Genomic DNA, 24,581 nt, shown 5'->3' with positions numbered 1-24,581 from the left:
CATCATCAGATGGCAGAGGCTGGCGTTGAGGGCCAATTAAGTTAAATTCCAGAACCACCTGGAGAGTGCATAATCCAGAAGTTGGAGTGACCTAGTAGCGAGATAGTTGGCACCTCCCTCTGGTGTAACACTCCCACTGGAGAGCACAACAACCAGGACTGGTGCAGGGGTGGCTAGACAGAAAGGCACCTGCCAGTATGTGTGTGGGCTGTATAGTAGTTTGGTTGGAGTTGAACTAGGCTTCAATACCCATTGACAAGTACGAGAGCTAAATGGGATGTGGGGCAGATTGAACAAGCCTGCGGTACATACTGGCATGCATGGAACCACAGTAGGGAGTAGGTCTGGTGGGAGTTATGGGGAGTCGCCCCAACTAGGCTGCAACTCCCACTGGTTTACATGAGGACTGAGTATGAAGTGGGTAGGATCAAGCTGGACTACAACACCCATTGGCTCAAGGGCTGTAAACAGAACTGAACCAGCAATTGCAATGGCCAGCATGTGCATAAGCTGATTGGGGCAAAGGACTGACAAATTCACACAAGAAACAGGTCTGGGATCATCTCAGATGAAGTTTCTTTGGAGAGCCCTCCAACTGAACTGCTGATCTCAGAACCCCAACCATGAAGAGACTATGTCAGCCAGTAGATTCTGAATAGGTTTCATTGTGCTTTGAACAGCGAGATTGACAGCAATTCAGAACAACTGAACTATCAAAACTGCTTGAGCAGGACCCTCAGAGACTGCCTCACATCGGGGACCTGGGATGGGAAGAATACTGGGTGGGGCTTTTCCCTTTGTTTCTCCCCTGACCCCATATACAGGGAAAAAAATATTAGTGTGGAAACAATGGTATTACCCACTTTCCTGTAGTCCTTAATCCTTTGTACCTTAACCAACTAAGTAAGATCATTTAAAATAAATAAATAAATAAATAAATAAAAAGGTTATGAAAGAAAAAAAAAACCCACAGAAATTCTCCTTAGTGAAAAAATTATAGCAATTAACAAACCGTGTGTATTTGTGTGTGTGTGTGTGTGTGTGTGTGTGTGTGCGCATACAGAGAACAAAATTACTAAATAAGTTACTAAACAATTTTGAAAAATGTTGGGGAACTAAAAGGTCTTCATTTCAGGTGGTTGCTTGAAACTACAGTAACCAAGACAACACAGACCACCTTAATTGAGAAGTAGGTTATTTGTTCCTTGTAAGTTTTATGTGTCAGAAAGTTTTCATAACTTGATTGCTCAGAAACACAATTGTATTTCAAAAAAAACGGAATTACAAGGTAAATTTGGGGCAGGTCTTTGAAGTGCCTGAGTTCCATGCTTTGCTTTGCTCTTAGTTCTAGTTTCCTACTAATGCAGATGCTGCAAAAACAATGGTGACAGCTCAGCTACCAGGGTTCCCACCACACACACACACACACACACACACACGGGAGATCTGGATGGCATTTGTTACTCTCAGGTTCAACCCCGGTTTGGGATGTTGTGAACATGTGGAGAGTGAACCAGTGAATGGGTGTTTTTTTCTATCTCTTACTTTCTGTCTCGCTGTCTCTCAAATAAATGAAAAAAAAAACCACACACACACACACATTGAAGTAATATTTTAACAACTGGCATTTTGGAATGACAGGTAAAGCCACCACGTATCACACCAGCATTCCACAAAATTTCTCAGAGTCCTGCCTATTCCATTTCCAATCCAGCTTCCTGTGCTTGGGTTTCTGCCATCCTGTGGGAGACCTAGTAAAGCTCTGGGCTCTTGGAGCCTAGCGCAGCTCCAGCAGCTGTGACCATATGGGGATTGAGCCAGTGGATGGAAGACCTCCCCCCCACCCCCGCTCTCTCTTATTCTCTCTCTCCCTCTCTGTGTGTGCTTCTTCCTCTCTGTCTGTAACTCTGCCTTTAAAATAAATAAATCTTTGAAACATGATGCTTACTTTAGTGGGAAAGTTGTTTCTTTATTTTTTTTAATTTGTGCAGATTCTTCTTCTAAATAGTACTTTTCATAAGCACCCCTTACATGCATGCCTTTCAAGGCTTATTCAGAGCAAGGCTGAAGCTGGCTACTGGTATAAGAGAATTACATATTCAGGGAAAGCATCATCAAAAAGATGGTATGGAGCCATCTTTCTCTACCACACTGAGAAATTACATTTGTTTTGATCCCAAAGAAAAGTGCTATCCTTTTCTTGATAAATGTAAATACAAACATTTCTTTGGCTTTTCTCTGTCTACTGTTTATATCTACTGCGCCTGTTATTTTATTGTTGGAGAGTAGATATTGAATAGTGATTTAGTGAGCTTACCAATTACAGAGCCATAGAACACAACTCAACACTTTCATACTTTAATTCTCAGCATTAGCAACAAGTCCATAATGATTTCCTGTGCTTGTAGACTTGTGTTTTCACTTCCAGTCAAATGAATAGCTATCTCAGAAGACTCTCAGGATTTGGATTTTCCTACTAGGTCAGAGGTCGCCATGAAGCCACTTACTGAGGGCTAGCTTTGTGGGTGATGTCAAAGCCCTCAGGGGCACTCTGCAAGTCTAAGAGACTCTCTATTCATCCAAGTCAAGTTCAAGGGCCTCAGGCAGTCTTCACTCAAGAGACTGTGGGCTAGGAAGCTGGCCTGATTTGGGAGGACTCTTTGGTACCCAGGGATAGCTGTCTGTAACCCCAGTTACAGGCTCAGCTGGCAAAGCTGGTAAAAAAAAAAATTGACACATAGGATCAAAACTACAGGTTTTGTTAGTGTGCCAGGAAGTTTGGGTGGGTCACCCTCAGCGCATCACACTCCCTGTGCCTTTGATGTTATTTACCCTGGAACTCTTCACCTCTGTATTTATGGCAAAAGACATGCTGGAGAAGATCATTTTTCTCATTACTGTGTTATTGCAGTCAGCTGAGGTTAACAGCACTCTGCATGCTTTTAATCACAGGGTCTGCCTAACATTTTTCTCTGCTTCCCGTATTTCACTTTTAGTCACTTTGGCTGCACTTTTTCCTCCTTTTACCCTGCCTCCCCAAATCATCTAACTCCAAAAGCAATCCTGTCTTGAATTAACAACCTATGCATGGAATAGCAAAACAGGGAACTTTCAGAATGCTTATTTGCAAGTGTGAAGTTTATGGATAAAATGGAATCCATTTTAGCTTCTTTTTTTTTAAAAGATTTATTTTATTTTTATTGGAAAGGCAGATATACAGAGAGGAGAGACAGAGAAGAAGATCTTCCATCCAATGATTCACTCCCCAAGTGAGCGCAACAGCCAATGCTATGCCGATCCGAAGCCAGGAGCCTCTTCTGGGTCTCCCACGCGGGTGCAGGGTCCCAAAGCTTTGGGCCGTCCTCGACTGCTTTCCCGGGCCACAGGCAGGGAGCTGGATGGGAAGCAGGGCTGCCAGGATTAGAACTGGCGCCCATATGGGATCCCGGGCGTGCAAGGCAAGGACCTTAACCACTGCGCCATCATGCCGGGCCCCTATTTTAGCTTCTTGAAATAAAATATGCTAGAACAGGTGTAGCATGTGTGGAAAACAAAACTAGCAAAAATGGGTTCATTGATTTCTCAAGGTTTTCTTTTAGAGAAATAATTTACAGGAATGAAGAATTTATTTATCTGTTTGTTTAACACACTCTGATATGGCATTTCCTTGTGCTAATCTTTAAAGAAGTCACGAACTTAAGTCTCATTTAATCCTTATAGTCGTATGAGAGCTATTAATCTTATTCCCATGTTAAATGACAAAGATGAAACAGAGAAGTTGACTAAATTCAGTGAAATTGCACAGATATTAGGTAGCAGAGGTAAGATCCAATTTCAGAAAATGCCCTCTTCCAACGCTCATGATCTTCGTTTTCCAAAAGTTAAAACTGCAGTCCTATCTCATTACCCATACACATGCTCCACTTACAGAAACCACAGAGTGAAAGCAAACAGCGAGGGCAATAGAGAAGAAAAGAGAGAAAAAAGAGGGAAAAAGGAGACCAAAGAGAGAGAGAGAGATAGAGAGAGAGAGGATGAAAGACTCATGCATGGAAACAAGCACTTTCTTGATGATCTGGGTTTATTTAAATCAATAGCACACATTTAAAGTATACAGCAGTTGAAAATGCTTTCAGTGTACTCTTATGTATGCTGCAAGGAACTTGCGCTTGAAAATGTGAAATGATGCATTAAAATCTGGCTGTAAGTTATATGAAAGGTTTTCATTTGCAGGTAGACTGTGGCTGTGAGAGAATGAAGAGGTTATTGTATTATGATTTTAAGGATAGTTGGAACTTCTCAACAGATAAGGAGAAATATGCACAGCAAAAGAAGGATTACAGTTTCTACTGTCTTCCTAGAAAGTGTATTCTGTTTTGAAACGTGGACCTAATCACTGGGCTTTAGCATTTGCAAGGATAAATCAAACAGATGTAGTGCATGTATATGGTTGTTCTCTGAGCAAATATAACTATCCTTGGACATTATTGACATATATGTTTGACATTTCACAATTGGAGATACATTTTGAGTTTTTGTATTGATGTGTGCTGTAGTGACAGTGGTCTGGAGAGTGGTGTCAGGACCCAGGTAAGGCTGGGCGATGACACTGGACTAGCAAGGCTCAGAGAGAAATGTGAATGTGTGGCTCCATTTGAGCAGAGAAGGTCATGAGATTGAGACTGTTTACATAACAAAACCAATGACAGGTCATGTTCCATACACACTCAACTATGCATTTGGTTGACTAAATTTGCTTCCTAATAAATTAATGTGCTAAGTTTAATCATTCATGCTATGGTATTTCACACAAAGTCAGGCAAGAGCACTTTGAACCTGATGAACAATAAGCTCAAGGCTTTCTTTGAGGTGGTTTGTTACTTGGAAAAATTACTGTGTTTTAACAGTTTGTGTCTTGGCTCTATGAAGAATATCTTGATGCAATTCTTTGTATAAACATTCTATTTTCTATGTTTTGTTAATTCTTAACCACCAACATGAAGAAAGCATTTTCAATTTTGTTCAGTATGGGGGTCCTTTTGTTTTTCTTTTGAATGAACTCAAAATAAGAAACTAATAGTATTGTATAGATGACTTTGTAGAAAAAAATATCCCATGTTCAACTCAAAATAAATTAAAAAACAGCTATTGGGCTCGGCACGGTAGCGTAATGGTTAAGGTCCTCACCTTGCAGGTGCCAGGATCCCATATGGGTGCTGGTTCTAATCCCGGCGGCTTCAATTCCCACTCTGCTCCCTGCTTGTGGTCTGGGGAAGCAGTTGAGGATGGCCAAAGCCTTGGGACCCTGCACCCTGTGGGAGACCTGGAAAGAAGTTCTTGGTTCCTGGCTTGGATCAGCGCAGCACCAGCTGTTGCGGCCACTTGTAGAGTGAATCATTGGACAGAAGATCTTCCTCTCTATCTCTTCTCCTTCTCTCTGTACATCTGCCTTTGCAATAAAATAACTAAATCTAAAAAAATAAAGAAAAAAAGAAACAGCTATCAGGTTTGCAACTGTTTATATTTTGATTCTTTATCTAGAAATTAATGAGTACTTAAGTTCCTAGAATGCAAGCTCTCTGAAGAGACAAAATGAATTTTCATTCATGGCTGTGTCTCCAGTGCTTAGAACCTAACAAGTACCTGATTGGTCCTTAAATGTATTTGTGGATAAATTAATGAAGTAATAACCTGGAATCCAATCTAAATGAAAAATTCACAAATTTACAACAAGCAAAATACATGAAAAGATTAATTCTAGTGAATTGACAAAGTGTTCTTTCAAAAGGCTATTTAAATTTGATGGTCCATAAGACAGGTTTGGCTTCACAATACACTTTATTTCTGTTTGCTCTTCTAAATTCTTTGGCTTCACTTCTTTAACAACTTTTGATCATTTGTGAAAATATGGGGATTTGTGATTCCTGGGAGCTACTCATAAAAGGATCAATTAGTAAACACAAACCAAGACCAGCACTGTGGATTAGAAGATAAAGTCCCAGCCTTCAGCACTAGGTATCCCGTATGGGAGTGGGCTCAAGTCCCAGCTGCTCCATTTATATTCCAGTTGCCTGCTAACGTGCCTAGGAAAGCATGGTAGAATGGCCCAACTGCTTGGGTTCCTGCATCCACATGGGAGGCCTGCAAGAAGCTCCTGGCTCCTGACTTCAGACTGACCCAGCTCCGATTGTTGTGGCCATTTGGGAAATGAACCAGTAGATGGAAGTGCACTACCGTTTTTTCTCTTTCTACCACTTTTTCTAATTTTTTCTTTCTTTTAAACAAGTAAATAAATCTTCAAAGGAAAAGAAAACATGTTTTTCTACTTACAGAATGGATACTGTAAATGTTTCCTTCTATGAAACACTATTTCTTAGTTTTAAACTGCCTTTTCCATACAAATCACAATTTTCTTGTAGACCTTCTAGTTTTAAAGTCCTAGTTTTCTTTACTTAAAATTTGTCTTAAATGATGGCTATCTTTCTTTTCTTCAAAACTATATTAAATATTGTTCAACAAATCTAAAATAATACATACATGCATATAAGTGTTTCAACTGTATTTTAACCTTCAAATTGTTTACAGTCTGGCTCATCAGATTTGCCTGCTTCTACTTTTTTTTGGTCACCTCTTAACCCTTGCCTGCCTTTTGAAGTCAGTTGTTTGTTGGATCAGCTGTCCTGAAAACTAGTTGTAGTTACATTCTGTTTTCCGCTTGACTCATCCAAACGCTTGATCTCTTGATGTATATTAAAGAAAAAAAAAATAGAGTTCCAGCAGACTGAGATCACAGGAATACTGTTGGGAAAGCCTGTGCCTCTTCTGTTCTTACACCTCTCCTTCTTACACTCATTCAGAGGCACTCTGCCTGGTGCCTCTTCTCTCTGTTCCTTTCCTCCTCAGGCACAAAAGAAACTTATGGGATTGACACCTTTTTCTAAAGATTTATTTATCTTTTATTGCAAAGTCAGATATACAGAGGAGGAGAGACAGAGAAGATCTTTCGTTCCAGGATTCACTCCCCAAGTGACTGCAATGGCCAGCACTGCGCCAATCTGAAGCCAGGAGCCAGGAACCTTCTCCAAGTCTCCCACGCGGATGCAGGATCCCAAGGCTTTGGGCCGTCCTCACTGCATTCTCAGGCCACAAGCAGGGAGCTGGATGGGAAGTGGGGCCCCCGGGATTAGAACCAGCACCCATAAGGGATCCTGATGCTTTCAAGGTAAGGACTTTAGCTGCTAGGCCACCCTGCTGGGCCTGGGAATGACACTTTTAAGAAGCACACTTTTCAGCTAATTTTTCCTATGCACGAGGGTTTTTGCCTGGTTAGTAATATAAAATTCTGCGTTTGCCTTTATTTACCACATCATGGCACATTTAAATATTAGAAAGTTAAACTTGTATCTTATACGAGGGGACTATACTATTGTGGTAACATGGGCACAAGCAGGGGGAGAGGAAGACAGGCAGGCAGAAAACAGAGGAATCTGTATCTACAAAATAGCACTATAGAAAACATAAAAACTAAATTTTTAAAAAGCGGAACAGAAATTAACTCCAAAACTGATTATCTTATCCGTTTGGTTAACTGTCACACCCAAATAACCTGCAGGCTATCATTTGCTACTTGTTTTTGCTTATCCTGATTTATATAATTAAACTTAATGTTCCTTGTTACCTTTTGGGGAAATAGGTGGATGTAGTAATTTCTGCAAGATGGAGCTAAGATGTCATTTTTAAAGAGAAAGGAAGAATGGAGCAAGAGATGCTTTGTCTGGGCTAGCCATTTGGCTACAGATCAGAGATCTTCTCATACCTCAATTCAAAGCCCCTTTCCTCAAATGTTGAGGCATCTGACGCGTTCTCTACATGGACAAATCTGTCTCAAAGAAGTGATATGTTTAAAGTTTTCGAATAAAAATATTGATTTGGTAGTTGAAAGAACTCTGGAGATACAAAAATAATGTTTGAATCTCTGTAGTTTATATCTCAAGTTATAATTTTAAAAATGTGAATGTTTTTGAGAGGCACAGAGACAGAGAACTGATGGACAGAGAAATAGGTCTTCCACTTACGAATTCACTCTCAGGTGCCCACAAATGGCAGTGTTGGACTGTGTCCAAAGTCGATAGCCAGGATTTCAATCTGGAACTCAGATGTGGGTAACAAAAACCCAAATACTTAAGCTATCACCACTGCAGTTGTGAAACTGACCCCCACAACACAAAATGTCATTGCCCACCCTTTATCAAAAATTTACTGACTTATGGGAGTAATCTAGCTGGCCTTACAGGCTCTAACCACTTAGATTCAAGGAGTCAACTGCTTCTCTAATAGATAGGAACATTGATGGCCAGTGTTGTCCTAGGTAATTTGTGTAGGGTAATTCTAGATCTGAGCAAACATAACTGCTACCTTTATGTAACTCCCAGAAGAGTGGAAGCCCACCTTGCCATCAGAAATTGCCTAAAGAGCACTTCAACACTGACCACTTTGAGGAGGATCACAAGCTCCCCTGACCAGCCAGGAACTTGGACACAACCTGATTATGCATCTCTCACCCCCAGTTCCAATGCAGAAGAATGTTACCCTTAACTCCTTGAGGAACCAAGGAATTAAAGGATAGCAGCCGGTCCTGTTGCTTTGCACTTTGCAATAAATACCTATTTTGCTCTACCATTCTAGTGTCAAGCAAGTGGACCCAGTTTGGGGGCTGTGTAATAATGCTTCCAATCAGTTTTGGGTGTTGTTTAGCAACAATAGCAGAGTTGGGAATCAAACTCTGATGGACATAAGCATCTTAACTCACATCTTAATAGCTTGACTACATACCCACTCTTCAAATTTTGAGTTTTGGGGGAACCACTTTGTGTTGGATTTTCTTTTTATTTAATAATCTTTCATTGTAATAGCAATAATAAAAGTATTATTTTTCTACTTTAAATTTGATTTTCAAAATATTTCAGACCCACACTTTCATCAATACTGTACTTGTATCCTGAATTGCCTAAATGTCTTCACTATCCGATGTCACTAGGGGTCCTAAGATAAGCCTACATTTTAAAAAAAATCATTAAAGCTATTTTTTTGTAGTAACTTCTTACTGCTCTAGATTTTGATTATTGATTATATACTTGAAAAATGACTAGGCTTGCTTTTCCTGGTTGTTCTTTGTAAAACTTTCAGTCTTTATGTTACACAGATTTGATTTTCTACAAGCGTATTTCTCCTTTTGTAACAAATGGGAAAAATGAATTTTATAATTACCATTTACAATGACAAAGATAGCTAAACTAGTTTAACTTGTATGTTTGCATCTGTATGTTTGTGCCTGAGTATGTGTAATAGAGAGAGAGAGAGAGAAAGAGAGAGAGAGAGAGCTTCCTTCAATTTCATCCAAACTCATTTCCCCTGTCCTCATTATATCTCCACCATGAAATTAAAGCTTCATATTTTTTACTGTCATGTAACCAACTTCAGTAAAAAAGGTTCTATTCTAGAAACCCAGCAACCACAGAAAGTTTTAGAAAGATATTTCAAGAAAAACGCCAAACATCTATAGAAAATTGATTTTCTATGGTTTGCTTGTCCATTTAAAGCTAACAAAAATAACCTCCAACACAACTATTTGGCAAAAGAGGTCAAAACTTTGTAAAAATACTTTGTAGTTAATAATAGCAATACATACTTAATATTAACAAAAATTTCTTCCTTCACAATTGAGAGGTAATCCTGCTGTTACTGATTTTTATAAATTGAAAAACCGTTCTATCTCTCAATTTCCTTGAAATTAAAATTCCTTGAAATTAAAACTTCATGAAGATGCTATAGGATTAAACTAGACAGTTCATGAGACAAATCTGTGGTACTCAACACATGAATGATGATGGTGATGGGAATGGTACTGGTCATTTGCATCCAATAACAGTGCTTGGCTTTTTCCATAGTCTACTCTTAATAATTATTGATTGCTTTTTAGGTTTCTCAAGTTCACCATTGGTTCTCATTATATCAATTTTTTTAAAAAGATTTATTTTTATTATTATTTTTTTATTGGAAAGGCAGATATGCAGAGAGGAGAGACAAAAAGGAAGATCTTCCGTCCAATGATTCACTCCCCAAGTGAGCGCAACGGCCGATACTATGCTGATCCGAAGCCAGGAGCCTCTTCCGGGTCTCCCACGTGGGTGCAGGTTCCCAAAGCTTTGGGCCGTCCTTGACTGCTTTCCCAGGCCACAGGCAGGGAGCTGGAAGGGAAGCGGGGCTGCCGGGATAGAACCGGCGCCCATATGGGATCCTGGGCGTGCAAGGCGAGGACCTTAACCGCTGCGCCACCGCGCCTGGCCCGGATTGTTAACTTCCATAAACATGTTAGAAAGAGAAAGTGTGAAGAGTGCGAAGGCATTGTGAGTATGAAGTATCTTCAAAATGTTCACAGAGAATGAATATTCTGGGGGAAGAAAAAGCCTTTCATGGAGTTTACACATTTTGCACTTCTCTTATTGCCATTTTCTGTGAAAGTTTTGATCTTCTCTTACAGGTTCAGACTACTTAGACAATAGCCTTCTGTTTCTTTTATACTATTGTTATTGTTGATGCTTTTGCTCGTAATGCTAATTTCATAATGGGAGTTTTGGTAGACCCTGTCTGGGCAAATGCTATGTTAGTAAAGTGACAGCAATTATCTTGCTAATTACTAATGTGACAGTCAACCTGACTATATGATTTAAAGTCTACTGATCCTTATTTAACTATCTAACTGAAGAAAAAGATGTGCTTCTTTTGAAAAATCAACTTACACTGATGTAAAGCTAAGTTGATTTTCCAATGTGGATCTTTAAATGTGCCAAGTTCCAAAGAACTGAGACTGGAGTTTGGATTTAGAAATAAGAGGAAGTAAAATGCTGTGGTCAAGAAATAAATACACATATTTTTCTTCTTCATTTATTGATTACAGGATCTCAACATTTTGCTCAACATTTATTCCCAGAATGTCTTATATGTGCTTGTTTACATATGAAAAATAGTTGTTGGTTATTTAAAATTTCCATCTAGGGGAATTGTTTTCATTGTTTATTATCCCTAGTAATTATTGCCATGACCTCAATTATGATGGATAATTAAATATTTATAGTAATATTTCTAGTCTCTATGTTCTTTCATTAGAGCACAGATTCCTTTAACTTCTAAAACCACATGTGGAATTTTGAAATCAAATAAGTTGTACTAAATCCTTTCATCATTCTTGCTTTGGAATCAAATTTGTATTCAGTTTTGAGTTCTTGTTTACTAAGTCTAGACTTTTCTTTAAATTGAAAGCCATAGAAGTGTGAATATAAACATATGGAAATCTAAGTATGTAAATGGCAAATCTATAGCACAACTCAAGCAGTAACATTTAGGGAATGGCTTGTGCATAATATCACAAGATTCACAATGGCTTTACTTCAAGTTTTTGAAAATTAAAACTGCAAAATCAATATTAGTATTAAATTTGAGACATGCAAGAGGTAACTGTTAAAAGAAAATATTGAAAGTGTAGGGTATTATTAATTGTGTTAGGCAACCAATTTCCTGATTTTCTGTTAAAAATGTTATAATGAGGGCCCAGCGCAATGGCGCAGTGATTAAGGTCCTTGCCTTGCACACCCGGGATCCCATATAGACGCCGGTTCTAATCCCAGCAGCCCCGCTTCCCTTCCAGCTCCGTGCCTGTGGCCCGGGAAAGCTGTAGAGGATGGCCCAAAGCTTTGGGACCCTGCATCTGCATGGGAGACCCGGAAGAGGCTCCTGGCTTCAGATCAGCATAGCATCGGCCATTGTGCTCACTTGGGGAGTGAATCATTGGATGAAAGATGTTTTTCTCTGTCTCTCCTCTCTGTATATCTGCCTTTCCAATGAAAATAAAATAAATCTGAAAAGAAAAGAAATAAAAAGGAAGAAAATCAAGATGGCAGAATAGGTAAGGACACATTTAAATAGATGGAGATTCATTGGCCAGGGTGAAACAGAGAAGGCACATTTCAGGAGATACAACAGGCAAATTGCAGAGGGGCACTCAGAGACTCTTGGACATGAGAAATCAGTGGAGACAACAGTGTGGTGTTGCAGCGACCAAAGAACGTAGCAGCAGTCAGTGAGTGGCAAACTGAGCTCCGCCAGTGGCCAGAGCTTTACTAACAGCCAGGTGGGAAGGGGGTTCACCAGGAGCTGAACCCATGCAAAGAACTGTCCATCCTGCTTATTTGTTTGATTCAACTAGGAGCAGAGACATAACGATGTGCCCCAAACCAGTGGTGCAGGAACAGGGTGGACTTCACAACCCAGACCTCCCCTCTACCCCTGCCTCATTATAGCTGCATTGGATGCCATTTTGTGTAGGGAAGCAAAGACTTGGTATGGGGCTGCACATGCACTGAGGAAATGAGCTAACTCATTTCCAGTGCAGTGCATTGCACTGATATGGTATCCTACAGATCCTATCCAGAATAGGTCTCAGGCCTAATCTCCAACAGATCCAGAACTCTACCAGTGGTAAACTGGGTGCCATTTTGTACAGTGTGGCAAAGGCTTTAGAAACTGGAGGAACAATAGTAAGCTGCACATACGCTGAGCTGAAAGCAAACGTACTTGCAGCTCAGTGCATTGCACTGTCCCAAGGGGAAAATGATACTGACATAAGTATCCTATGAGTCAAAATACATCTGAATAGCCCCTAACCCAATGGCCAGCAAGTTCTGTAAAGATCAGTACAGTAACTTAATTTTTTTAGGACACCTGATGTCTCCCCAATCCTGGGGACTGCTCGAACCAGAAGTGGGAGAAAGATGGTACAGGAAATGGTACAAACTCAGCACAATGTTACAGGAGGTGGAGAATGGTGAGTCAGGAAGATTAACATGAATGGCTAAAGATTAACATAGGAGCCCATACCTGAAACTCACTAGAGGAAATGGCACAAGTGACTGCAAACAAAGAGCCCTGTACCAACCACAAAAACTAAAATTGAACTGCAGACCTGTGAATGTTGCAATTGAGAAACCTACCCAAAGGAGAAGAATCTGCTAACCAGAAGTACAATGACCAGGAGCAAAAGAAGAGTCAGAGACACAAAGAATATTACTGAAGACTCCCCTGCAAAGGAGTAAAAGCCTTTGCCGAGCTCAAAATTAACTGAGGAATCCATCAAGAAAATGGGGGTGCAGAATTCAAATCACTTTTTAAAAAGCATCTTATCAGCAATGAGAAAAATATGCAGGAGTTCAAGGAATATGTCACACAGGAAAGAGCAACATTGAAATTAAATCAAGCTGAATTTTTAGAGATGAAGGATGCAGTAGAGCAAATTAAATATTCAGTTGAATGTCTCCATTAAAAAATGGATGAGGCAGGGCCCAGCGCCGTGGCGCAAGTGGTTAAAGGTCCTCGCCTTGCACGCCCGGGATCCCATGTGGGCGCTGATTCTATCCTGGCCGCCCCGCTTCCCTTCCAGCTCCCTGCCTGTGGCCCGGGAAAGCAGTCGAGGACGGCCCAAAGCTTTGGGAGCCTGCACCCGCGTGGGAGACCCTGAAGAGGCTCCTGGCTTCGGATCAGCATAGTATCGGCCCATTGCGCTCACTTGGGGAGTGAATCATCGGACGGAAGATCTTCCTCTCTGTCTCTCCTCTCTGTATATCCGCCTTTCCAATGAAAAAATAATAAAAATAAATCTTTAAAAAAAAAATGGATGAGGCAGAAGAAAGAATATCAGAATTTAAAGAGATTTGTTGCCACAATGGTAAAACAATCAAAAAGCTAGAAGAGGAACTGAGTCAAACTGAGAAGCATCCAAAACTTAAGGACTCTATTAAAAGGCTAAATATAAGAGTTGTGGGAGTCTGGGCCCGGCGTGGTGGCGCAGTGGTTAAGGTCCTCGCCTTGCACACTCCGTATCCCATGTGGGCGCTGATTCTAATCCTGGCCGCCCCGCTTCCCTTCCAGCTCCCTGCCTGTGGCCCGGGAAAGCAGTCGAGGACGGCCCAAAGCTTTGGGACCCTGCACCCGCGTGGGAGACCTGGAAGAGGCTCCTGGCTTCGGATCAGCATAGCATTGGCCATTGTGTTCACTTGGGGAGTGAATCATTGGACGGAAGATCTTCCTCTCTGTCTCTCCTCTCTGTATATCTGCCTTTTCAATAAAAGATAAAATAAATCTTAAAAAAAAAAAAGAGTTGTGGGAGTTTCAAAATGTACAAAAAGAGAAACCTGGGTTTAATCAAATGAAAGCTGATATATCAGAAATTAAGAATACAGTGGCACTAATTGAAAGTACAGTGGAGAGTCTCCAAAATAGGATGAATGAAGCAGAAGAAAGAATCTCAGAAATGGAAAATATTTCCTGTCACCTGGGGGAAAAAAACGAAAAGCTGGAAGTAGGGTTGTTCAGTCCCCCCCCAAAAAGTATTCAAGAATTGAGAGACACTATTAAAAAGCCAAATACAAGAGTTATGGGAAGTTCAGCAGTGGGATTGGAGCAAAAGCAACTCCCTGCATTGTGGAGGCTGTGGGGCATGCCCCAGCCAGGCCGGACCCAATGACAGGGACTCAGGTCAAATTCACTGCCACTAGGCAGTGAAATCAAGTCCTAGGCCTTGGGCAGCCTGTGTACCATGTGGTGCCAGGCTCTGCCTGCTGGCTACCCAGCAACGAGCTTTGGGGTTTTTCGATATGTAATTGTTGCCTAGTGACATGCTTGGCTAAGGCCAGTGTGAGTGTAATGAGGGATGACTTCCGGGTGATTCCCAGCAACGAGGTCATGGAACTTTCTGGCAAGTGGGGACTCAGACCTGGGTGTTTGGAGGGGAGAGTCCATAAGATCTACTTTGGCTATACTGATTCACCAGCCCAAATGGGAATCCTAAGATGGGCAGTTTGCGTACAGCATCACTGACAGCCATGTACCTGTCCACACGAAGGCTATGGATGGGGGCCTGTCTGGTAGGGCTAGGTACCAGTACTTGTCTGAGTGGTGGAACAGTGGACAGGTCACACTTGGCAGGGCCAAGATACTAACCAGCATACATGAGAACCAGGTCCAAGGGTAGATTCTGTGGAGGAAGTGTGGGCCAAACCCTGTGGAAATACAAGTCTTGTTGGTTAGCATGTGAGCTGGGGTGATGATGGGCTAGGTGTGACCATGAAACCTGTGCTCATTTATGGGTAAAGGAACCAATAGCAGTCTGGGTGGGTCAAGAGAGCAGCACCCGAACTTACATCCTAAAATAGGATGTGGGGTAGGTTGAGCTGCAACTGGAAGGGGGCAGACCATGCAGGGCCGAGCAAACTTCAACTCACAAGGAAGAACAGAATTCAGGATGGATCACAGGTCATGCCGAACTAGACTCATACACCGACTGCTCTACATGAGCCACGGATACTAGGTCACAGCATTGAAGGCAAAGGCTGAGACAGGTGAGGGGCTGAACCAACTAGGTCAGAGCAACCACTGGCACGCGCATAATCTATGGCTGGGAATAGGCTCAACTGGGGAGCTGTGAGAGTACACCGTTGCTGAGTTGGGGTTCCCACTGAAGACTGTGGGGGCCAGAGTGGGGACTGCATTCTGGTCTGGATATGGCTGCAATCTCTCTTGACACAGCATGAACTGGGGTTGAGTACACATAGCTGGGCTAGATGCCAGCACCATCTGCTGCTCTGGAGAATCTGGATAAATGTAGAATGGACTAGGCAGGATAGGACATGGGTGGCTAGACAGAAAGGTGCTTACCAGTATGTGTATAGACTTGATAGTAGGATTGGTTGGGTTAAACTAGGCTTCAATGCCCATTGACATTTATGAGCGCTAAATGGGTTATGGGACAGACTGAACAAAAGTCTGTGGTTCATAGTGGCAAGTATGGGAACAAGGGTAGGGGGCAGATCTGGTTGGAATTATGGGGAGTCGCCCCAACTAGGCTGCAACTCCCACTGGTTTACATGAGGACTGAGTATGAAGTGGGCAGGATCGAGCTGGACTGCAACAAACATTGATTCAAGGGGATGACAGGCCTGGAAACAGAACTGAACCAGCAATTGCAATGACCAGCATGTGCATAAGCTGATTGGGGCGACGGATGGTGCCAGACCCTGTATTGACAAGCACACACAAGAATCAGGTCTGGGATCATCTCAGATGAAGTTTCTTTGGAGAGCCCTCCAACTGAACTGCTGATCTCAGAACCCCAACCATGAAGAGACTATGTCAGCCAGTAGATTCTGAATAGGTTTCATTGTGCTTTGAACGGCGAGATTGGCAGCAATTCAGAACAACTGAACTATCAAAACTGCTTGAACAGGACCCTCGGAGCATGCCCTACATCGGGGACGAAGAATGGATGGGAGGCAGGGTGGGGCTTCTTCTTTTGTTTCTCCCTTGACCCCAGATATGGGGGGGAGGAGAATGATGATATTAGTGTGGAAACAATGGTATTACCCACTTTCCTGTAACCCTTGACCCTTTGTACTCTAACCAACTATATAAGATTATTAAATACATAAACAAACAAATAAATAAATAAATACATAAATAATGTTTTAAAAAGTTATGGAAGTCCCAGAAGGTGCAGCAAGAGAAGCTAGGTTTACAGATGTATTTAATGAAATAATAAGAGAAAATTTCCCTAATCTGGAGAAAGGCTTGTCCAGAAACAATTTTCATCATGACACATGATAATAAAGCTCTCTTCAATAGAATATAAGGCAAATATTCTTAAATATGTACGTAAAAAAAATTCAACTGACATAGAGAGGAATGGCAATCAGACTCACAGCTGACCTCTAACAGGAAACTCTGCAGGCCACAGGAAAACGGAGTGACATATTCCAGATAAGAGGAAAAAAAATGCTAAAACTTGTACCCAGCAAGCTTTCCTATGTCTTTGAAAATGAAATAAAATTCTTCCATAGCAAAGAAAAGCTCAAAGAATTTGCTTCTTCCAAACCTGCCCTACAGATGATGCTGAAAGATGGTCCCTTGACAGAGGAGAGGAATAGCATTCACCTAAACCAAAGGCAAATGGGAAGAACATCCCAGCAAAAATAACAACAGAAGACTAAATCAACGAACAACCAATTGCTAAAATGACAGGAGCCAATTACCACCCATTCATATTAACCCTGAATATAAAAGGCTCAAATGACATAGCGTAGTAGACTGGATTAAACAAACAAACAAACAAACAAAAACCCCAAAATCCATGCATTTGTTGCCTACAGGAGACACATATAATCAACAAAGATCAGCAGAAGCTATATCTCATGGACTTTTATTTTGTTCTTGCATTTTTCATCTCTTTAAGGCGGTTTTCTTCTCATATTAAATTCTTCACTGACTCATAGGTGATACAGTAGCCATCATTTTCTTCAAGAAGGTACTTGATTTTCTTTTTCATTTCTTCAGCAGCACATTAGTCATCAGTAGCATGTTATTTGATTTCATGTTGTAAATTTCTGTTTTTCTTCCTGTTGTTGATTTTGCTTTGTGGTGTTTCATTGAAGGGGATGTATAGTAAATGTGTAAAGAAGATTATCATATCCAGATGTGAGGATATAATGTCGTATGCATCTCTCCTTTCAGATTAAAGATAGAATCCGAATGAAACTGTTAAATTTATCTAGACAATAGGATGATAGACTGTCTTCCATCGTCCTTGTCCACAGTAATTAATTTATAACTGTTTCTGATGAAATATACTATTTCATAGCATGGGAGAAATCAGCGTGTGTGTGTGTGAGAGAGAGAGAGCAAAAAGCAAAAAAAAAAAAAAAAAAAAAAAAAAAAAAAAAAAGAAAGAAAGAAGAGGGAAATAGGTGCTAGGTGCTTAACTTAGTGGTCAATATGCCCATGTTCATCATCAAAGTCCTGGATTCATTCCTGATTCTGGTTCTTACTTTGCTTTCCTGCTGATGTGCACCCTGAGAGGCAATTGTGATGGTCTAGTAGGGTTTCTGTCAGCTATGCAGGAAACCTGGATTGCATTTCTGATTTTCAACCCAATTCCCTTATCCACAAGAGGAAGGTATGAATTAGAGTGTCTAAGTTCTTTTCAAAGTTGACATTTTTATTAGTAATGAGTATATTTCATTCCTTTTTTTCTCCCTCAAAAATCACCATCAGCTTTTGTAACCTGGTCTCCATGGACGTGAGAATTGTCAGTATGTGAGGAAATTTTTCCTTTTGTTATGCTCAAGATGAATGCAATAATCAGCATACTTCCAGGGACTCCTTTTGCAATATGGCTTTATAGTAATATTGGATGAGTGCTTAGAGCAGATCAACTTCATCTCTGCCAATTCATTGATGCCCACCATGGTTTCCTCTGGAGGGAAATTCTAATTGACGAATGAAAGAAACAGAGCACTGCCTTTCTCTTCCATATATATATACATACAAACATATATATATATATATACAAACATCAGGGCAATTATGTTTTAGATCACAGTTTACAGTCAATATTGATGTGTATCTCCTTGAAAACAGTTTGAGTCCTGTGATTTTTTTTTAAGATTTTATTTTTATTATTTTTTTATTGGAAAGGCAGATATACAGAGAGGAGAGACAGAGAGGAAGATCTTCCACCCAATGATTCAGTTCCCAAGTGAGCGCAACCGCAACGGCTGATGTTATGCCAATCCGAAGCCAGGAGCCTCCTCCAGGTCTCCCACGCAGGTGCAGGGTCCCAAAGCTTTGGGCCGTCCTTGACTGCTTTCCCAGGCCACAGGCAGGGAGCTGGAAGGGAAGCGGGGCTGCCGGGATAGAACCGGCGCCTATATTGGATCCCAGGTGTGCAAGGTGAGGACCTTAACCACTGCGCCACCACGCCGGGCCCGAGTCCTGTGATTTTTTAAAAGAACCTGTAGGGCCAATCGGCATTCAGTTTCAAAGTAGCCTCAAGTGCCATGTTGAACATATCTCAATCTCCTGATAATAAATCCTGAATCCTCACTTTCTCCATCCACTCCACTATCATCAATAATATAAATATCCATTGCTGAAACAACCAGCATAACATGGAGCAGATATTTGGTCAAGGCACTTGGCTCATGTAAAAAAGTATCAGTAACACTGAAGGAATGCTTCATCATGATGATCTCGTGGTTTTAAAATTATTGCTTTTTATTGAAGATGAGGTGAGAGAGAGCAGGTGGGTTTAAAGCAAAAACAACAAGTACTAAAGTTATATTTCTGGCTGTTCTGTAACTGACTCATGGTATGAACTTAAACCTCAAATCCTTCTTTATCCACACAGTGGCTTAGTTTATAGACTGAAGTGAGAAAATGCTTTGGTTTCCCTACTTGAATACCTAAGAACTACTGAGATCACTTACATAAATATTTTTTCTTCTTTGAGCTCCCTAGAAGACAGGAATTTTATAAATATTTAGTATTATTGTTGCACCTTGGTAGTCATGAAAATTATAACACTCCAAAGAAGAAATAACCTATTTTAGACCATCCTAATTTATACCAAGCTGCTTCGTGTTGATTTATCACCTTCTATCCATCCTGTTTTTTTTTTTTTCTTACTCCTTCTGTAGGTCTCTTGCAGTTAATTAGTGTAGAAATATAAATAAACCTTAGCATCAGAGGGGAGGTGAGGAGGCTCAGCATGGGTGCAGTCACATTGGCTGATCTCAAGCTGTGTGTCAGAATGGGTGTGGAATAAAAATAAATAGAATATTTTAATTTCCTGATTGAAAATTGTGAGAAAATGATTCATTTTAAGAATGAGTAATCTGGTCGAACATCCTGAAGTTAAGATTTTAGAGTCTCTAGTTTTGTCTATTCTGTTTCTTTTGTCTATTCATGCATTAAAAAGGTACAGCCGGAAAAAAAAAAAAAGACGCTTAAGAAAATGTGATTGTAATGAGCATGTTTAGAGCAACTCTGTTTAACTCAAGTGGAGTCTCACAAAATTAATGCAACTGTTTCTTTGCAAACTTTGCCCAATAGGCTGTTGCTCCAACACTTTTTTGGCACTGAGCTCTGAAGTGATGTTTCTTGATGCATACAAAGGTTATTTTTGGATGGTGATGTTTTAGGTGATTTTTTTAAAAAAAAAAAAGACTTCCTTATAATGATTTGAAAGGCAGAATTACAGGGAAAGCGAGAGATGTAGAGATCTTTCCCTCACTGGTTCACTCCCTAAATCATGGCTACCACTAGAACTAGGCCAGATCAAAACCAGGAGGCGGGGGTTTCGTCCAGGTCCTTCAGTTAAGTGCAGGGGCCCAAGGACTTGGCCAGTCTTCTGCTTCTTTGCAAGGCACATTAGCATGGAGATGAATCACAAGTGTAGCAGCCTGAATTTGAACTGGCAGCCAGATGAGAGGCTGGAATTGTACATAGCAGCTTAACCTATTGTGTCATGAAACTGATCCCCAGGTAATTTAGTTTTTCTCTTTGTTGTTTATTTATTTATTCATACGTTTAACATTTCCTGACTCTTCCCTTTAAATGGGCTTTTCCTCTGTATAAAATCAATCTTCTTAAAATAACTTCTGGGAAACCCTTACCATCGATTTCGCTCACATCTCTGCCACACAGCCTAGGTTTTTATGGACCTGCGCTGTCATACTGCTTTCCTTACAACTCTAAGACTCATAAGAACTGTAACGTATTTTCAAACAGGGAAACTGAGTCATTTATGCAACTAAAACATATTGTTGCTTTTGACTCAGGAAACTCGGCAGCTTACAAAGCACACTTAGCTAAAATTTCTATTTTTTTCTTAAGACATTTCAACCAGGGAGGGCCAGATCTCCTGCATATGAATGATAGTCATTTCTCTTTGTCAACTTCAGTGATTATATTAGTTTTAATGTTCCTTATACTCTAAACACAAAGACACTGAATTATACAATAATACAATTGCATATTTATATATCATATAATTTTAAATATATTTAATTATATAATACTATATACTCATGTATTTAATTAAAATATTTACATATTAATGAAATAATTACATATTATATAATTTATGTAATAAATTTTACAATTGAAAAATACAATTTTGCCTTCAAACATATTACTCACTGAAACCATACAAACAATTTAAATATTATTTTTGAGTATTCATGTGTCTGCTTTTCTAGTTTTGCCTCAATTTCATCACACAATAGAATATCCCATTGTATTTGTGGGGGCAAAGCTTTCTCCCCATGGTGCAATTTTGTAAAGAAATTTTTTTTCCAGAAGAATCTGAATATACATCTAGGCACTCTTCCTTTTAGTATCTATTGTGCACCTACTGCATGTCTGTTTGCATCCTAGCAAATGGGGTCCCAGCATTGAATTAGATAAGGTGCCTGATTAAATAGTGATTACTCAAGAAAAACTAGCATGGCGTCAAAAATGCATTGAGTTCTTGTTAGAACACTCCATTGGCCTCATTGTAGAGCAGCTGATGCCATCTGATTGTGAAATACAGAAGGAGTCTCAAAAAGTGCTTCAAAGGAAAAATGAGGAGTGAGGTAGTTAGAGAAGAATGAAAAAACCTGGCAAAGCACACCACCTTAAAAGGCACAGTGATAGAAAATAGTAGATGGGAAATAGTTTAATAAGGAAACAGAAGATTTTCTGGAAAATGTGAATTTGGGGTTTATGTATGGAACTTTGAGAAACAGGTATGTTTCAGGCTCTTCCATGTTAGGAATCAAAGAAATGTCAACAAAACAGAAAATCTGCCTTTGACCACCATTTGGGAACTTAACTTTCCTGACATGGCAGTGCAGGATGGGGACAGGCTTCTGCATACAGCAAGTGTGCTTGGCAACATGCCAAGGCTGAGCCCTCCTTAGCTCTGAGTCTAGTAGTTCTCTCCATTGTTCTATCTCCATATCTCCCTTGTCTTCACGGAGGAAGTCGGGAGAACCAGCAATTGCCAAAACGTCCCTAGCTCTTGGAGAAACTCAGCGCTGAGGTTCCCAGCCCTAGGCGCCACAATGGAGGTTGTTACTCCCTGATGTCACCATGGTGGATTCTGTCAGTGCCCAGGCATTCAGTTGTTGGTAGTTCCCACTCTCCAATGCTATCTCCATTCTTCCATGGCTTCTCTTGTTTCTTTGTTCCAAGATTTCAAAATCACTTCTCCCTGAACTGGACTCTTGACTACCTCTGCCCTTGGAACAAATTCCTTCCTGTGCGCAGCTCTGAACACCCATAAGAGGTCTGTGCAAATAGCTTTTGTCTTCCAGACAGCCAACACAGCCAACTGTGCCTTAGAAGAACATAGTTTGATTGCATGTTACAAGCTTCGGAAAAGTTATGGGAAAAGCAAATGGGCACAAGAAAAATACAAGCTTGAGGGGAAAAGAATATGTAACTGCGGTTTGAGTACAGCCTCCAAATCTGTGATAAATCACACATCTCCCCACGTTATTTTTCCACTTAAAACTTGTATGATATGGCTCCATGGGCACCGAGATTTCTCCTTCTACTCTCAACTTTCCCCACAGTTTCTCCCATATCGTTACAATAGCATAGTCCTCCAGCAACAGTCACAAGTCCATCATTCAGTTGTTTGTTTTTCTTTCTAGTATTGTTTATATATTTGTAAGCCATCTTAGATTTTTTTTTTTCCCAGAAACATTATAAAAACAAACGAATGAAGAAGGTAGCTAACAGTTATCATGTTTGAAGTCAGGAATGCGGTAGTAAGAGGTAAAGGCAAACAAGACAAAACAAACTTTTGTTAAAACCTGTCCAGAGCCAGAATTTCAACGGGCAGAAGACAGCAAACCGCAATCAACCGTGGCCTTCTCTGTTGCTGGCGAAGTAGTCTGGGGAAGCTGCGCCGCTTTAAAAGCTCTAAACCAAACCAAAACGAAAGCGGGCAGGTTAAGCCTTGTGCCGCTGAGACTTCTCAAGAGAAGAGCTGCACGGACCAAGACAGAGGGGAAATGCATTGGGGAGGGGCGAGAGTTCGGTGGGGGCATCGGGCGTAGGAGGAGGGATGGACTTTAAAGTCACCCTGGGCAGCGGGATTTCTCTGCACCAAGTCCAAGGTGGACCCCTTTGCTGAAGTCCTCTCATTTCTGGCTGAACTCTGCCCAATTTCCCCAGGTTTCCCTAGACATCCCTCCCCTGACTCGTTTCCCTCTGCCCCCAGCCTCTCCTACCAAGCCCTTCGTTTTTCTCCCCGCCATTCGGGGGCTGGTGGTGTTGGACGTGGGGGTGTCAGGTGGATCGGAGGGAAGGGTCATGCACGGCCAGGGTCTGTGGGGTCCACGGTCGGACCAGACGGGACAGGGCGCCACCCGCGGGAGGCCCGGGGCGGGGAAACCGGCTCCTGCCCCTCCCGGCCCCTCGGCCAGCCCCGGGGGGCGGTCCCAGGCCGCCCGCTCGCTGCAGCCGCCCCTCGCGCCTGCTGGGCGCTCAGCAGTGGAGGAGCCCAGGTGCCCGCGGGCTGGCCCCGAAGATGTGCGGCTGGCGGCTGCTCCTGCTCTGGGGGCTGCTCCCCGGGGCTGCGGCGGGGGGCTCCGGCAGGACCTACCCGCACCGCACCCTGCTCGACCCCGACGGCAAGTACTGGCTGGGCTGGGGCCAGCGGGGCAGCAGGGTCGCCTTTCGCCTCGAGGTGCGCACCGCCGGCTACGTGGGCTTGGGCTTCTCTCCCTCCGGGACCATGGCTGCTGCGGACATCGTCGTGGGCGGCGTGGCCCATGGGCAGCCCTACCTGCAGGTAAGCGCTCCTCCCAGAGCCACCTTCAGAGCCTGGTGCGAAGGGAGCCGGTGTGAGCGGGAAGCCTCTCTAACCTTAGTTTAGCTCCTGGCATTCTCACGTCCCCAGGCTGAAGCGTGCTCACATTAGCGATCTTTCCTGCATGCCCTTGGTCCAAGGAGTGCTTACCTGGATTCTCCCAGCACTACCTCAATTTTCTCTTGGGGAAGCTGAGCCCGAGTGAGCCCCAATAATTTTCTATCTCTGAACACTTTGCTGTTCTTGGAGCCCCTACTAAAGAACCCCCTACACCCACACGTGGCGCACATTGCACTTCATCCCTGATGAACTAGGAGAGGCACGTGGCACAGAGGACCTAAGGAGACAAGGAGAGAAGAGCGCTCTGGTCCCGGCGTGCTGGGAGCTGTTACACCTTGCAGTCTGGGGTTGGGAATCTTGCAATTGCCCATTCGCTGACATCTGGGAAGCCTCAGGCGTGGTGCTCTTTAGCTGTGTGGTGCATTAGGTGCTTGAGGGGTCCCTAAGTGTCGCTTAGGGACTTTGTTACTCAAAGAGCCCTTTAGAAACCTGCATTTAGACACCTCCGGAGACTGAAGTCCTCAGGCAGAGCCCCTTATTAAGAGGCAGCGGTAGTTAACAATGGAAAGCATTTGACAGCTGCCGGTTTGCTTTGAAGGGGATGGTGTAGCCGGGGTGGCTGGTCTCTAGCCCCTTTCAGCAATCGGAAAGGCTAATTAGGTTTTTTCTTTTTTTGGTGCTCTGGACATCTTTGTCATTGTGATTAGGGAACACTTCCTCCAAAATATTGTCCTTTGCAAAAACATCCAGAAGAAAACTCCAGTTGTTCTGTCAT

General features: G+C 41.9%; 1 protein-coding gene across 1 annotated transcript in view; it reads left to right on the top strand.

The window, feature by feature from the left end:
• Positions 1 to 7,021: 7,021 nt before the first annotated feature.
• The window catches only part of MOXD1 (monooxygenase DBH like 1), a 96,693-nt gene continuing 79,133 nt past the window's right edge, over positions 7,022 to 24,581 (top strand). The window contains exons 1-2 of the mRNA XM_040965322.1: positions 7,022 to 7,026; positions 23,426 to 23,728. Coding sequence (XP_040821256.1) covers positions 23,465 to 23,728 — 264 coding nt within the window. The 5' untranslated portion in view covers positions 7,022 to 7,026; positions 23,426 to 23,464. The remainder of the gene's footprint in view (positions 7,027 to 23,425; positions 23,729 to 24,581) is intronic.

Source organism: Ochotona curzoniae, unplaced genomic scaffold (genome assembly GCF_017591425.1).
Source record: "Ochotona curzoniae isolate NIBS_2020 unplaced genomic scaffold, NIBS_Ocur_1.0 scaffold_3890, whole genome shotgun sequence".
Lineage (NCBI taxonomy): Eukaryota > Metazoa > Chordata > Mammalia > Lagomorpha > Ochotonidae > Ochotona > Ochotona curzoniae.
Note: the sequence above shows the minus strand (reverse complement) of the source record. Positions and strands in the feature narration are given on the sequence as shown.